At 43.1% G+C, this 15,731-nt stretch overlaps 1 protein-coding gene across 1 annotated transcript in view; it reads right to left on the bottom strand.

Moving 5' to 3' along the window:
• LOC121288717 (ALK tyrosine kinase receptor-like) overlaps positions 1 to 15,731 on the bottom strand; it is a 172,655-nt gene that overhangs the window by 105,290 nt on the left and 51,634 nt on the right. Inside the window, exons 7-8 of the mRNA XM_041207475.1 lie at positions 4,618 to 4,800; positions 2,111 to 2,209 (exon numbers count right to left, since the gene is read on the bottom strand). Of these exons, the coding sequence (XP_041063409.1) occupies positions 2,111 to 2,209; positions 4,618 to 4,800 (282 nt within the window). The remainder of the gene's footprint in view (positions 1 to 2,110; positions 2,210 to 4,617; positions 4,801 to 15,731) is intronic.

Genomic DNA, 15,731 nt, shown 5'->3' on the forward strand with positions numbered 1-15,731 from the left:
AATTCAATTCTTTCTTATCTAGCCTATGTTCCCTCTGCCTTCCAGACTCACTGACTAGCATTTTAACTTCTAATTCTATATCAGCTTCTCTCCCCTCTGAATTGCTTTTCAGGATCCCACCCTCCTGCCAATTTAGTTTAAATCTGCCCCAGCAGCATTAGCAAACCTACCCCCGACGACGTTGGTCCCATTCCTGTTCAGATCCCGTCCAACTTGTACAGTTCCCGCCTCCCCCAGAAACAGTCCCAAAGCCCCAGGAATCTAAAGCCCTCCCCCCTGCACCATCTCTCCAGCCACGCATTCATCTGCTCTATCCTTCTGTTTCTATGCTCATGACTGCGTGGCAGCAGGAGTAGTCTGGAGATTACTACCTTTGAAGTCTTGCTTTTCAATTCCCTACCTAACTCCCTAAAAGCTGCTTGCTGGACCTAATTTCTCTTTCTTCCCATGTCATTGGTTTCAACATGGACCACGACCTCTGGCTGTTCACCCTCCCTCTTCAGAATGCCCTGCATCCGCTCCATGACATCCTTGACCCTGGCACCTGGGAGGCAAAATACTATCCTGGAGTCATGTCTATGGCCGCAGAAGTGCCTGCCTACTCCCCTCACTAACGAATCCCATACACTTACTGCCCTTCCACACTTCTTCCTCCCCCACCCTGAGCAGCTGGACCACCCACAGTGCCATGGCCTTTGCTCAGGTTGGCCTCCACAGAGGAACTGTCATTCTCACCCTTTTCCAAGGCCGAAAAATAGTTTGCAAGTGAGGTGCACCCAGGGGATTCCTTCATTACCTGCCTGGTCCCCTTCTTCTGTCTGGCAGTCACCCATTCCCTCTCTGCTCGCACTTCCTTAAGCTGCGGGGTGACCACATCCTGAAACGTGCTGTCCACGAACCTCTCAGCCTCATGAATGCACCGTAGCGCCCCCTGCTGCCACTCAAGCTCCAAATCCCGGAGCTCGAGTTGCTCCAGTCGGAGGCACCTCCTGCACACATGGCCATCCAGACCGCCAGGAGCATGTAGGATTTCCCACGTAGCGCAGGATAACCATAGAGACAAAGAGATAGTGAACAGACCAAGAAGGGAGGATGTGAACACATTCGAGAGAGTGCTGAACAGGTTTACAAAAATAGCTCCAGGGATGAGAAACTTGAGCTATGAAGATAGATTGCAGAGGTTGGGACCATTCTCCTTGGAGAGGAGAAAGCTAAGAGGAGATTTGATAGAGGTGTTCAAAATCATGAGGGCTGGACAGAGTAGGTAGGGAGAAACTGTTCCCACTCGTAAAAGGATCAAGAATGAGAGGGCACAGATTTAAAGTGATTTGCGAAAGAAGCAAATGCGATGTGAAAAAAAAAAACTTTTTCACTCGAGTGGTTTGGATCTGGAATGCACAGCCTGGAAATGTGGTGAAGCCAAGTTGAATCAAGGCATTCAAGAGGGCAATAGATGATTATTTAAATAGAAATGGTGTGCAAGGTTACAGGGAAAAGGCAGGAGAATGGTACTGAGTCATAATTCTCATTCGGAGAGCCAGTGCAGACACAATGGGCCGAATGGCCTCTTTCTGCATTGTAACAAATCTGCGACTCTGAGAAACAAAGAGACACAGAGAGGAATAGAAAGCTAAAGACCCAGAGGCAAAAATGAAGAAACAGAACCAGTGACTGAAGGAAGAGGAAAATTAAGAAACAGACAAATAGAGCAAGAGACAGTGTGCACTGAAGACAATGACATGAGCCTAGTGGTTTAAAAATGCCTGAATTACACTGGGGCACAGTTTGATCATCACCATTTGGGTAGTAATCTGGTTAAGATCACCTGCCCATTAACAAATGCACCCAATTTCCTTTATACTTTTCTTGATGCATCTTCAATCATTTGCGAGAAAAGTTCAATACACCAGGAATATCTGATGATGACCTAGGGGCTTTTGCCCAAGTTTCCAATCTCCAGTATTTTAACACTAGCATTACCTACACTCCAGAGTGGGGTATTGGCAGTGTTAAAATAATGTCCAGTGGAAAAGCTAGTCCGTTGTGTCTTGCAGGTAGTTAATGATAACATCCCATTACAATAATAGAACTGTCCACAGCTCTCACATACCTGCGAGTGGTGGGGTGTATATTTCACCCAGTGGACTAATATAAGAAACACCACAGCCACCATCTTTTTCAGGGTGATTATTCTCAGTTGCATTTCCCCCTGTAGTTAATCAGACATGATTCAATTCCCTTGTCATCCTTTCATTCATAAAACAATCACATGACACTGTTTTACTAATTAAAAAAACAGAATATAAAATCAAGATATAATTTTTCAGCAACATTACCTCTGCAAGACTTAAGTATGATTTTACAAAGTAACCACTTCAGCTTCTCAGATGGATCCTTAATGATAAATACCCCTTGTTTGGTTTGAAGCTATAAATATCAGGAGAATCTCACATTTGATTTCCAGCTTGAGCTGAGTTAGCTCTTCTCAACCAGGACAACAATAAATGATGTGATATCTGAAAAAAAAACTCTGCCATTCTTCCTGTTCTCAACTGCTATCTAGTGGGCCCTGATAGGAAGTGTCCATAGGACAGGGTCATGCAGAGTAGTAGCGTTCCCCATTGTTCAACAGCCTGCTGTCAAACAGGGGGCAAGAAATTCATGTGTGGCCAAAAACCAGTGCAAAATGTATACATCCATCACGTATGTGACATTATTGCATTGTGCAGTACACGACTGCCATCTATGCTGCTCTGCACTATTGGGAAACCTGGCATTTGGGAAATATCATATGTTATATTCAGCTGATAATACCTTTCCACATGGAAAGTGATCACCATTAATACAAAGCAAAATACTGCAGATGCTGGAAATCAATTCTAAAGAAAAGTCATCAGTCTGAAACGTTACCTCTGTTTCTCCCCTCAGATGCTGCCAGACCTCGGAGTATTCCCACATATTATTAAAATAATGAAGGGGTTGCATCTTTCAAACACTCATGATTTGTGGACAGCTGATTGGCCAAATTGGCATTTGTCACCAGGGAAGGATTAGGAGGATCCAGCGCCATAAAAATGTGCTGTATACAGATGGTATGACCCATTCCTGTAAGTTGTCTTGAGATCAGCCCACAACACATAGGGTGACTGCTCCCCTTGTGAACTGGATGTGGCAAAGAACAGTTCTCTTGTGATATGTGTAGGTCGTTGTGGTAAGGTGTGTAACAAGGAGGTCCTAGCGTAATGATGTATGTGGATATATTGGTCTCCTTGCACTTATATTTGTTGAGTATATTCAAGACTGAGATCAATGGCTCTAGAGATGCAAAGGGAATCAAGGGCAGGAAAGTGAAGCTGTGGTAGAAGAGGAGCTATAATTCATGTGGCCTACTCCTGTATCTTTCTTATTTTCTTACGTTTGCCCCTCATGAAATTGTATTCCTCATCCAGGTCATGCAACACATTAGAGCCTCCAAAGAAATTCTGAGCTTCATCACTTTAAATATTATTAAAATTGCAGCAGCGAACAAAAATAATGAAACAAATTAAAGGCAAAAGTAAACAAATTTTTAAAATGGCACATTTTCAGCAACAAATTCTTCAGGAATAATGCGAAGATGTAGCTGATAAAACAACCCACACTTTGCAAACAAATTCAGCAACAGCAGTCTCCCTTTACAAGCCCTCCTTGAGGAGGCTGGGTCACAGGATTAATGATGCGTCCATTTAACTTTGGTCAGCTAAGAGCCGGGGTTGGAGTCCACTCAAAAATACTTAAAACCCAGCAAGTTGACAACTTGGATAATTATCAGCCTTTGACTGGCCTCCAGCACAGCCTCTCCCTGTGCACAGCTTGATATTTCTTCTGAAAAATGTGGCATGGTGAAGGGACACCACGTCACAGCAAAAACTCATGCTGAGAAATAACATTTGCCCTTAAACGGCACACATGCCACTGTCCACTAGTGGTTGTATATTTCTTGCTCTCTGATTTTCTCTCTTACCTCAGCAAAAAGTACTTTGCTTTTATTCAGTGAATACTGAAATGGGATTCCCACGAGAATCCGTATCCCAATACCCTGCCATCGTGGCATTGCATGAGGCATTATGCCACACTGCAGCAAAATTAAAGGGGAGAGGCTACAAGGAGGCATGAGAGAAACCTACAGTCCAGACAGAAAAGCAAAATACTGCGGATGCTGGAAAACTCAGCAGGTCTGACAGCATCTGTAGAGAGGAAGACAGAGCCAACGCCTCGAGTCCGTACATGAGAATATTTGCAAACTTCGTATGGATCACTGACATTTCCTATCTCCATATATGGCTACTTAGCCTTAAATGGCCACATCCGTTTAAATTTACCCATCAGTCACAGTACTTCGTGTAAGTTTGCAAAGCTACGCTTAAAATAGACTGGGGCTTACCTATATTATGTGAGTAAAGGTAATGCTGCAATATGGGGTAGAGTCAGCCAGCCTCGTAACAATCAACCAAGTGCTAATAATAATACACCCCACAGCTAACATTCAGTTAGAAAATCTGTTCCGTCCAATCACTGTAAACCACATTCCTTTAGTGATAGCTAGTGTACATATACAGATAACAAACTATAACGAACCTATATACCCTCCACCTCCTCCTCCTGCTGTACAAGCTCCTCCTCCTCCTCCAAAGCCTCCGCTTGTTATCCAGCCCCATTTCTTGATGGCCTGTGGGCAGGATTGTCCACCTTCAGCACCTTCGGTCAGCGATTTGCCAGACCACAGCAGGACAGTGACATCACTCCAACCACCGCCGCCCCCTGTACAAAAACATAAAAGGGACATTAATTACAGGGAAGAAATGGAACCCAAATGGCCTCCATACACTTTGTTCATGCCACAGTCTAAAACAGTAAAATAAAAGCAAAATATCGCAGATGCCGGAAATTTGAAATAAAAACCAAAAGCGCTGGAAAAAAACTCAGCTGGTCTGGCAGCATCTGTAGAGAGAGAGAGACACAGAGTTAATGGGGAGAATTTTCTCCCCGTTGGGCGGGCGGGGGGGGGTGGGTTGTGCAGGAGTGGGCGCGGGTGTGCGCGGCTGGGCACTGCCATTTTACATGGGCAGGCCAATTAAGGCCCGCCCAGCATGACGCACACTCAGAAGCGCTGAGCGTTCCCTGTGTTGGCGGGGTGGGGTGGGGGCTGCCTGAATCAGGCAGTGCGCTCTTTTGCATGTATGCAAAAGAGTGCAGAAATCTCCCTGAGGCACAGAGCTGCCTCAGGGAGATAAGTTTAAGTTTAAAAAATTTTAATATAGGGAAAAAAAATTTTTTTAGGATATGTCCCCTTATGTGAAACTGTCTATGAATTTTATTAAAAATTTTTTCAAACCTTTTAAAACCTTCATGAAGACTGGTCCTGCCCGTGGATGAGGTTCCATGAAAAATGTGAAGGCCGCCTGGGCTCTTTGCCGCACGCCAACCTTAAGGTTGGACAGGCAGCTCAGTTTATTGCTTTAATTGATAGTTAACTGGCCTTAATAGACCTTTGACAGTTCGGCGGGCGCGTAGCCGACTCAGGTGCGTGCCCGCTGAACTGAAAATCTGAATGATGCGCGGTGATGTTGGGACGCACGCCCGATTTCACCGTGTGTCATTTTATGCCTCTTGGTGAGGGAGCCCCCCCCACCTTGCCGAACCGAAGATTCTGCCCAATGTTTCGAGTCTGATATGACTCTTCTTCGGAACAGTCTAAAACAGATTGCACCATTTCACATCTTTTAAATCTCATTTATTTTTAGTTCTTGTTTTCTGTGAAAATGTTCCCTGTTTTGTACATTACTATTAAGAATGATCTTGAGTTTGCTTGATGGCTCAGTTTTCACATGAACTGCTCACTGGTGGTACAAAGACCCATGGATTATATAGTCATTTACCTAATTTGTTATATGTGGAACCTTGCTGTGCGTAAACAGGTTGTCATGTTTGCCTACAACACAACTGACCAATTAATTAATTAATTAATTGCAAAATACCTTGTACATCTGGAGGCTGGAAAGATACTAGATAAATACATTTTTTTTTAACAGGCCTGTAAGGTTCCAGGTGTAAACCATGTTCTGTGCTAAATTAGCTGATTTATGTAGGATGGCAAAAAAAACACAATAACCAATCTATCATGGCCCACAAAGAAGTACAAGGGCAGCAACATGAGAACACCATCTCCTGCAAGTCGCTCTCCGAATCACACACCATCCTGATTTAGAACCATAGGACCATGAAAAATTACAGCATATCAAAGAGGCCATTCAGCCCATTGTGTCTGCACCAGCTGAAAAAAAATCTATCTGCCAGTTCTAATCTCACGTTCCAGCACCCAGTCCATAGCCTTGCAGGTTACAGCACTTCAGGTGCAGACTTGGAACTATATTATTGTTCCTTGCCTGTTGCTGTATCCAAATCCTGGAACCACCTGTGGGTGTGCCTACACCACATGGGCTACAGCGGTTCAGGAAGGTGACTCACCACCACCTTCAAGGGCAATTAGGGACAGGCCATAAACGCTGACCTTGCCAATGAGGATCACATCTCAAGAACACTATCCAGTAAGTTCAACGGAACTGCAATGATGAGTAGGAACTTTTAGGCTGAGAGTTGGATGAGGACAGGATCCTTTTTAATGTTTTCTACCATTGGTGAGCATCCACTTGTCACCGTTTATGCTTGTACACTATGAGGCATCAAGGGATATGGGGAGAGCGTGGAAGTACGGCATTGAGATAAAAGGTCAGCCATGATCATACTGAATGGCACAGCAGGCTCGAAGGTCCGAATGACCTACTCCCGCTCCTAATTTCTACCTTTCTGTGAAAGGCTAGTCAGCTAAGGTAGCAGAGGACAGCCAGTGTCAGTGTGCCTGCAACCCAAAGACACTTGTGTTCACTGGTGTGATGCTCTGTCTTATTTTGCCTCCCTTCCTCCCATCATCTGAATAAGGAACTGCCTGGCTTCTGCTCAATACTTTTTCACAGAATAGAGGTCAGACAGTCACGGCATGGGGTATCATGGATAGAAATTATTACAAAGAACATTCTTAATGAATTCATTATAATAATCTGGATAACTATAATTGAAACAATAAATTGTTTAGTATTTCAAATTTCACTTGCTCTCTGACATTTGTTAAAATGAATAGGCAATGCACAACCAATTTAACGGCTGACTGAGCATCCCGAAGTCATTAATGTCCCTACGACAAGTGGTGTACTCATGTTGATGATGAACCAGACTTTCTTATATAGATCAGACTGGATAAAGTAGGGTTTTTAGTAACTATATCATGTGAAACATTCTGCAATAAGTTGGTTTAAATTTATAACGAAACATACCTTAGCAAGAATAGAGCTTTTGTGATAGGACGTTTAAGATGCAGTACATGAAGGAGATTCCACTGTGCAAAATAATTAATATGCATCAGGTAATAATGGACAACATCTTTCAAGAGTGTCAGTGTTGCCCGTAAGGTAAAATGGTGTGTGTGTGTGTGTGTGTGTGTGTGTGTATGTCACTGGTGCTGGTAGTGAGCAACTAAGCAGTTTGAAATGATTAATTTAGAATATAATTCAAGAAACGTGTGTAACTCAACATTAAAAGATTGTAAGTGAAATTTTAACAATAATTTATTTGTTAAATATGTCATGACATCAGGGAGTGTGCTATTAATAAATATGAAAAGTAAATTGCAACAATACAGGCATAGACTACACAGCTGCAGCTTTCTCTCCAGAGCATCAATAATTTTGGCGAGGGCGCTGTTTTTTAAATTTATTCAAGGCCTTCATGCAATTTTTTTTTCTATTTGGTCCCTTCAGTTTCTTGAGATGTACTCTTGCTGGTTCCACAGGTTTTGGGGTACATCATTCAAAATGGCCATTCTTGGAATGTCAGCCTTGCTAGTAAAGGAATATGTGTCCCTGAAGTTTTCCCAACTGTGGGTCATTTTCCAAGGTTTCTACAGAGTCGTCTTAAACTACCTTAAGACCAGAATCATAGTTGGTTGATCAGGAAAACTGTGAAGAAATTCACAACCTCAGTCACTTCAGCCATGGCGACATATTATTGCTGAGGCTGATTCTATCCTTGAACTATATCCATACAGGGGTTCTTCCCTGATCACTTTCCAGAGTCATTTTGTTTTCTATTCTAGGGACACTGAGTTCAGTTTTAGAAACCCTAAGTAACTCAGCACAAACCACAATCAAAATATGTTTGCTCCTACATCTGAAATATGTTTAATGATGCTCACCCTGACTCAGTGATAACACTTCTGCCCCTGTTAGAAAATCATGGGTTTGTGGCTTCACTCCAGAGAGTTGAACAACTAATCTAAACCGACATCTCAGTGCAGCTTCGCGGGAGTATTGCCCTCTCTTGAGTTGCCAACTTTTGGATGAGGCATTAATTCAAGCTCCTTTTTTGCATTTGTGCATGGAATGTGGGTGTCACTAGCTAGGCCAGCGTTTACTGCCCATCCCTAATTGCATTTTAAGAGTCAACCACATTGCTGTGGGTCTGGAGACCTAAAGGACATTAGTGAACCTGATTACTATTTTTTTAACGACAATCAGCAATGGTTTCATGGTCATAATTAGACTTTTAATTCCAGGTTTTTATTGAATTCAAATTTCACCATGTGCTGTGGTGAGATTTGAACCTGGGTCCCCAGACTATTACCCTGGCTCTCCAGAATACTGGTCCAGTGACAATACCACCATGCCACTACCTCCCCCAAGATGTGATGTGCCATCACACATAAATGAAAAAGGTCCTAAGGCACTTTTCTCTAAGAAGGTAAGGTATTTTGGCCAACATTAATCCCACAGACACCACCAAAAGTAAATTATCCTGTCAATAATTGGATTGTTGTTTGTGAGATCATGCTGTGCACAAATTGGTTGCTTGAATTACAAGAGGGACCACACTTCAAAAGTCCTTCATTGGCTGTAAAGCACTTGGGGATGTCCTGCAGTTGTAAGGTTCTTGTGCTTTTGACAGCCTTGGTCTCTATTAAGGTGTAAGGAAAAAGCTATCTTAAAGGGTTCTCTTGAATGCCATTGTATTTCTGTGCTTAGAGTTACAGGGTAGAGCTTAGGGTCAGAATAGCAATGTTCAGTAATGTCATAGATAATATCAGAAAACAAGCAGAAAGGAGGGTAAATATTATACATAAAATACAGTGGAAGGCACTTCAAAATGTCATTGATTTTTTTTTATGAAGCTAGGACAATTTTGAAATGTTAAAGTCAAATTTGGAATAAGGTGATCTTTCTTTAAGGTTTCAGAATTACTGTTGAGGCTGAATGAAATACTTAGATTTGATTTGTTCATAGGGACGGGTAACAGTACGAAGTAGGTGGATTAATATTTGCTTTCTCTTATGACTGAAAATGAAAATTCACAAAATAATGGAAGCCACTTACTCATTCTTCTCACAATCCCACATCAAATTGTCTAATTGCTTCTTGAATGATTGCAAAGATTTTTCCTCTCCAACCCAGAAATTAATGGAAAATCAGTGGCAGTACAGCTGTGGCCATTTTCAGGAGACCCTATGGGAATAAGTCCCAATTGGGCATTTACCTTCTCGCCATTGGGCTTCCTGGCTCCTGTGAGGATAATTTACCTCCAGAGATCCTGGTGTGGGGCGGATATCCCACCCTGAAGAGCTGCTGGACAGTCAGAGGCTGGCAGCACGGCCTAAATCCGTGATCAGTGATGGAGCCCAAATAAAGGTGAGTAAAGCCAACTCACCAGGGCCAGATAGGAAGCCCCCAGCGAGGTGGGTGGGGGGGGGGGAGGGGGGGGGGTGTTGATTTGAAGGTCATGAGAGGTTTTACACTGGGTTTCTCCCTTCTGCTAGTGGGTGCCTCCACCAGGCATGGTGTGCCCTGCAAGGAGAGAGTTCCTTCCTAGGCACCAGACCTAACCATCAAGATATTCCTGCCTCCAGGCAGGAAGGCCATCTTTGAGCCTTCCTGCCCTGGACTTGTTCGGAGGAAGGTGGGAAGGGGGTGGGATCTCCACCCTGCACCTTCCTACCTAATCACACTGCCTCTCAATTCCAAATCCTGCCTATGGAGGCCATTAAATCCCACCCTAGGAATTTATCATTGGGCAGGCAGTAGGGTAAGTTCCAATATCAAACAAGAGAAAGCCCCATTAACATATCCAAATGTGGCCAAAGTGGAGCCAGGATGTTGCCTCAATTTTGTACCTTTAGTTCCCCATTTGCTAGGCCTTGTTCCTACCCACAAACCATGGGGAAATTACTGAAGGCAAGTGCTTCTTTTAAATATCTGAAAGGTTTATCTGTTGATATCATCTACTACTCATGAGTTTATTGTCGCAAAGAGGCTAGATTTTTGTCCCTTAGACACATTGCTGCAAACGCCACTAACTTCAGCTACTTGGAGGAATGGGAGGAGTAGAAAGGACACACTCATTCTGTGGGAGGGCCAGGACGTGCTAGGAAGCTTACCCACACCTGTCCTTGCTCTCCCAACTAAGCAGAACTTTCTTGCGCTTAACTGAAAAGGAGTGTAGATAGAGGCACAGCTTCTCAAGGAAGCAGTAGCAGATTGCGTCATCTGGTCCAGGATGACTCTCAACCAATTTCCAGGATTAATACTCATGTGAAGAATGAATATCACCACAGACTGGATGGCCCAAACAACCTATTTCCATACAATAGTTTCTTTCTAATACACTTTTGATAAAATAATGGACAGATTTTTTTTTTATTCGTCCATAGGATGTGGGCATCCCTGGCATAGCCAGCAATTATTGCCAATCCTTAATTGCCCTTGATAGAAGGTGGTGATGAATTTCCTTCTTGAACCACTGCAGCCCATGTGGTGCAGGTATATTCACAGTGCAGCTGGGGAGTGAATTTCAGGTTTCTGATCCAGCGACAGTGAAGCAACAGTGATATATTTCCAAACTAGGATGGTGTATGGCTTGGAGGGGAACTTGCAGTTGGTGGTATTCCCAAGTGTCTGCTGCCCTGATTCTTTTGGGGGCGTCCATGGAGCTTAGGGGTTTAGGTTGTAGGTTTGGTGGGTACTGTGATAAGAGCTTTGGTGATTGCTACAGTACATCTCGCAGATGGTATACACTGCAGCCACTGTGCATTGGTAGTGGAGGGACTGAATGTTTCAGGTGTTAGATGAGGTTCCAATCAAGCAGGCTGCTTTAGCTTGGATGGTGTTGAGCTTGTTGAATGTTTTGCAGATATCACTCATCCAGGCAAGTGGGGAGTATTCCACCACACTCCTGACTTGTGCTTTGTGGATGTAGTATAAGGGTTTGGCACATAAAGAGTTAACGTAGGACTAAGTACAGTTCTGTCCACACAGTATAATGTTGGACAGAGCCATGTGTAGAAGCAAGCATGGAGGCAGCTCCCAGCTTGGACCTTTACTGCACCTATGTATATAGTTTCTAGTAGTTAATACATACTTACTGTTGAACCACCTAAGACTACAAATACCTTAGTAAGGCCTACTGAACTACACCCAACACCTTATAACAGTGAAAAGGCTTTGGAAAGTCAGGAGGTGAGTTACTCACCGCAGAATTCTCGGCCTCTGGCCTGGTCTTGCAGCCACTAGTCTGTGAGACTTGTGGAATTTAATCCCAAAGCACCAGGGTAATATGATTTAATAAAAACTGACCTTTTACAGGTCAGTTACCTTTTACATGGAATTAGATAACCTCTATTCCAAAATAGCAAATCTTCTGACTCACTGCAAGCAATACCATGGTCATTTATGAATGTTTGAGAAAAGATAGCCAAAACCAATAAAGATGAGTTGAAAATTGATTTCTTCTCAAGTCTTGGAAGTTTAAATTCATTTTTTAAAACAGACAGGCATTTAGTGTAATTTGTTTAAACCTTTTTTCACCTTTTGAATGGAGTGATTGACAAAACTGATGCACACAAATTATATATTATGGTGAACTGTTCTAACACTGAACGCTAAGAAATAGGAGCAGGAGTAAACCATATGCCCCCTCAAGCCTGCACCACGATTCAATACAATCATGACTGATCTGCTGCCTCAGCTCTGCTTTCCTGCTCACTCTCCACATCTCTTGGTCCCCTGAAAAATCAAAATCCATCCATCACAGCATTAAATCTACTTAATGATGCAGCATCCATAATCTTCTAGGGCAGACAATTCCAAAGATTCACAACCCTTTCATTGAAGAAATTTTTCCTCTTCTCAGTGCTAAATGATCAACCCCTTATCCTCCGTGTTTTAGATCCCTCAGCCTGGTGAAACAACCTCTTATTGTCTACCTTGTCAAGCCCCTTCAGAATCCTAAATGTTTCAATAAGATCACCTCTTATTCATCGAGCTCCATAGAACCATAGAAAAGTTGCAGCACAGAAGGAGGCCACTCGCCCCATCTTGTCCATGCCAGCCGGAGGACACCCAGGTGCCCTTTCTAATCCCACTTTTCTGCACCCGGCCCATGGCCCTGCAGTTTACAGCACTTTAGGTGCAGATCCAGGTACTTTTTAAAAGAGTTTAGAGTTTCTGCCTCTACCACCAACTTGGGCAGCGAATTCCAGACACCCAGTACCCTCTGCGTAAAAATGTTCTTCCTCATGTCCCCCCTACACCTTCTGCCACTTATCTTGAGTCTCTGTCCCCGGTTCTAGAATTCTCTATCAAGGGAAACAATATAGGTCCAATTTACTCATCCTCTCATCATAGGGCAACCCTCTTATCCCAGGAATCTATCTAGTGAACCTTTGCTCTGCTGCCTCCAAGGTAAGTATATCCTTCCTCAGATATGGAGACCAAAACTGTGCACAGTACTCCAGATGTAGTCTCACCGCCCTGCATAATTACAGCAAGACCGCCTTATTCTTGTGCTCCAATCCCTTTGCAATAAAAGCCAACATGCCATTTGCTTCTTTAAAAGTGTCAGCAATGGTTCAGCTGGTGCAATCTTGCCTTTGAGTCACAAGGTTCTGGGTTTAAGGGCTTGAGGACATAAATGTAGGCTGACAGTCGAGTGCAGTACTGAGTGAGTGCTGTATTGTTGGAGGCCATCTTTCAGATGGGATGTTAAATTGAGGCCCTTTCTGACCTCTCAGATCCCACGGTACTATTTTGAAGAAGAGCAGGCGAGATATCCCCAGTGTCCTGGCCAATATCTATCCCTTATTCAACATAAAATACAGATGATCTGGTGATTATCATATTGCTGTTTGTGGGAGCTTGCTGTACAAATTGGCTGCAGTGATTCCTACACCACAACAGTGACCACACATCAAAAAGTACTTCATTGCCTGAAAAATGTTTTCAGACACCCATTGGTCATGAAAAGCACCATATAAATGTAAGTCTTTCTTTTAATTGCTTGCTGTACTTGCATGTTAATTTTCTGGCTGAGATTTTCTGTCCATGAGGGTTGTGAACCTGAAACTGAGGCCAGTTCTGGGCTTTTAACCTGCGTGACATGTTCCAGGCATGGCCCATCTGGATTTTTAAAGGACCAGGCCAATGAATGGAAAGGAGTGGGGCTCATCATCCAATTAAGGAGGTGGGTAGCCTCCCAAGGATGGAGCGCCAATGGAGGCCCTCCAGCACGGACACTGGCCAAGGTGGAAGCTGCTGATTCATGATGGTGAGAGAGAGAGAGCACAAAAGATGAAATGGTCAGCTATTTAAAAACTTAAGAGGGTCGCAGCTGCCTGGCTGTGATTCTGGAGGGACAATTGCTCCATCAGACAGCCAGAGACTGCCGCTGCAGCTCGGCGGACCTGCTGTGGGTGGGGGCCCTTTGCTGGATTAATCATAGCCCGCACCCACCCTGTCCCAATGTGCATCCACTGTGGTTGCCTGCCAATGCCTCTTGCCTGCATTGCTGACTGGAAATCCTGTAATTGTCCCTAATTTCCCTCAGTTGGCTACCTGCCAATCCGGCCTTGAGCTGGCTTTTCCAAAAATGCCTTGGGATTGAGATTGTGGCACCAAACTGGCATGACAGCCAGTAACGTGAAATTACGGGCGTGCCTACCTCCAATCCAATCCCAATCTGCTTCTAAATTTCAGCCCTCTGTGTTCCATGTACAAGTATACCAAAATCACTCTGAATCAACATTTAAAAGTTCCAATCCTTTTAAAAAATATTCTGCTTTTCTATTCTTGCTCCCAAGGTAAATAATCTCATACTTCCTCACTTAAACTCCATCTGCCACCTTGTTGCCCACTCATCTAACCTGTCTATATCTCTTCACAGCCTCTTTGTATCCTCCTCACAGCTTATATTCCTATCTAGCTCTATACCATTAATCTAAGGGCCACAAGCTATAAATTGGAAAGTCAGGAGTAAGAATGGAAGCCAGGTATAACAGTTTTTACATTAAGGATTTTGAGCTTGTTGATTAAGTTATCATCAAAAGTAATTGAGGCAAATGGCATAAATGGATGCAAGAGGCAACTGAATAGTGAAGGCATTGAAGGATGTGATGAGAGGAAGTAAGGTTGATCTATGGAAAAGGAATGTATTGCTGGGTCCAATGATCCTTTCTAGGCCCTGGATTCCAGTAGATTCTGGACACTTCCATAACTGTTTCTGGCACTTTTTTTGTGGTTATGTGGTAGCGGATATCCATTCTCCCAACCTACCAGAGGCCAAGCATTCTGTCTCAGCTTTACACTTTGGCTGGTTGTGATTAGCAACTCCACATGGGAGGAAAGCAGTGCTGAAATGTCAGCAGGTATTGTAATTTACATTCGGGTTGTCTAGTTCAAAGCGCAACGTACTAATTTGTCATGTCAATGATCCACTGCAGTCATTCATTGAAGGAAGGACAGACTTGAGTTCACACTGAGGCCAATGATTTAGAGCTGATTAGTCACACAAATTACACATTACTTTAAGTCACCTTAAGTAACATTTACAAATTATATTTGAGGCAATAAAATACAAATATTATGCTGTAGTAGTTTTTGTTAAATTGTCTGTGATTTGAAGTGCTAATGGCATATCAAAGATAATATCTACAGAGTGGTTTGCAGAGAGACTGTTTGTGACATTCCAAATTGCATGTGAATTGGTGAAATGGGATATAACACCAATGTGTCAGCAATCTACTTGAAGTAATTATAAGGAGATCAATAAGGCTAAGGGCTGAAGGATTTAAGGCTTCATAAATTAAGGAACTTTACAGCGTGATTGCTTTGCAAGGTCATGTTATTCCCACAATATAAGAACATTACAACAATTCTTTTGATAACAGGTGAAAAACTTCTTCAATTCAGCCTGAGGCCTACGAAAGCAAAAGTTCTAGGGACCTGAATTAAAGAGGACAACAGTAAAGAGGACAACAGAAGAAAGCAGTTCTTCCCCCTTCAAATTGTTAGGTAAAATTATGAATTGCCTGATCACTAACTTTTGCTGGAAAGTGAATGTTTGTGGACATTGATTGGGGATTGGATTGAGCATGATTGTGATGCCTTCCATAGTTAAATAGACCACCTGTACGGATTCATGCATGAAGAGCGACCATTTGGGCAATGCTCTGATATGTGGCCAACACCTGTGAAACTGTACCACCCTCAGGAAGAGACACATTTGAAGAAAATAAAAAGCTAAGCTATCTGAACTTACTGTCTAAAATTCATCCAGAAGCCAAAACCTCAGTGGAATAGATCCAGGCAAATTGAGTT

This window comes from Carcharodon carcharias, chromosome 2 (genome assembly GCF_017639515.1).
Source record: "Carcharodon carcharias isolate sCarCar2 chromosome 2, sCarCar2.pri, whole genome shotgun sequence".
Lineage (NCBI taxonomy): Eukaryota > Metazoa > Chordata > Chondrichthyes > Lamniformes > Lamnidae > Carcharodon > Carcharodon carcharias.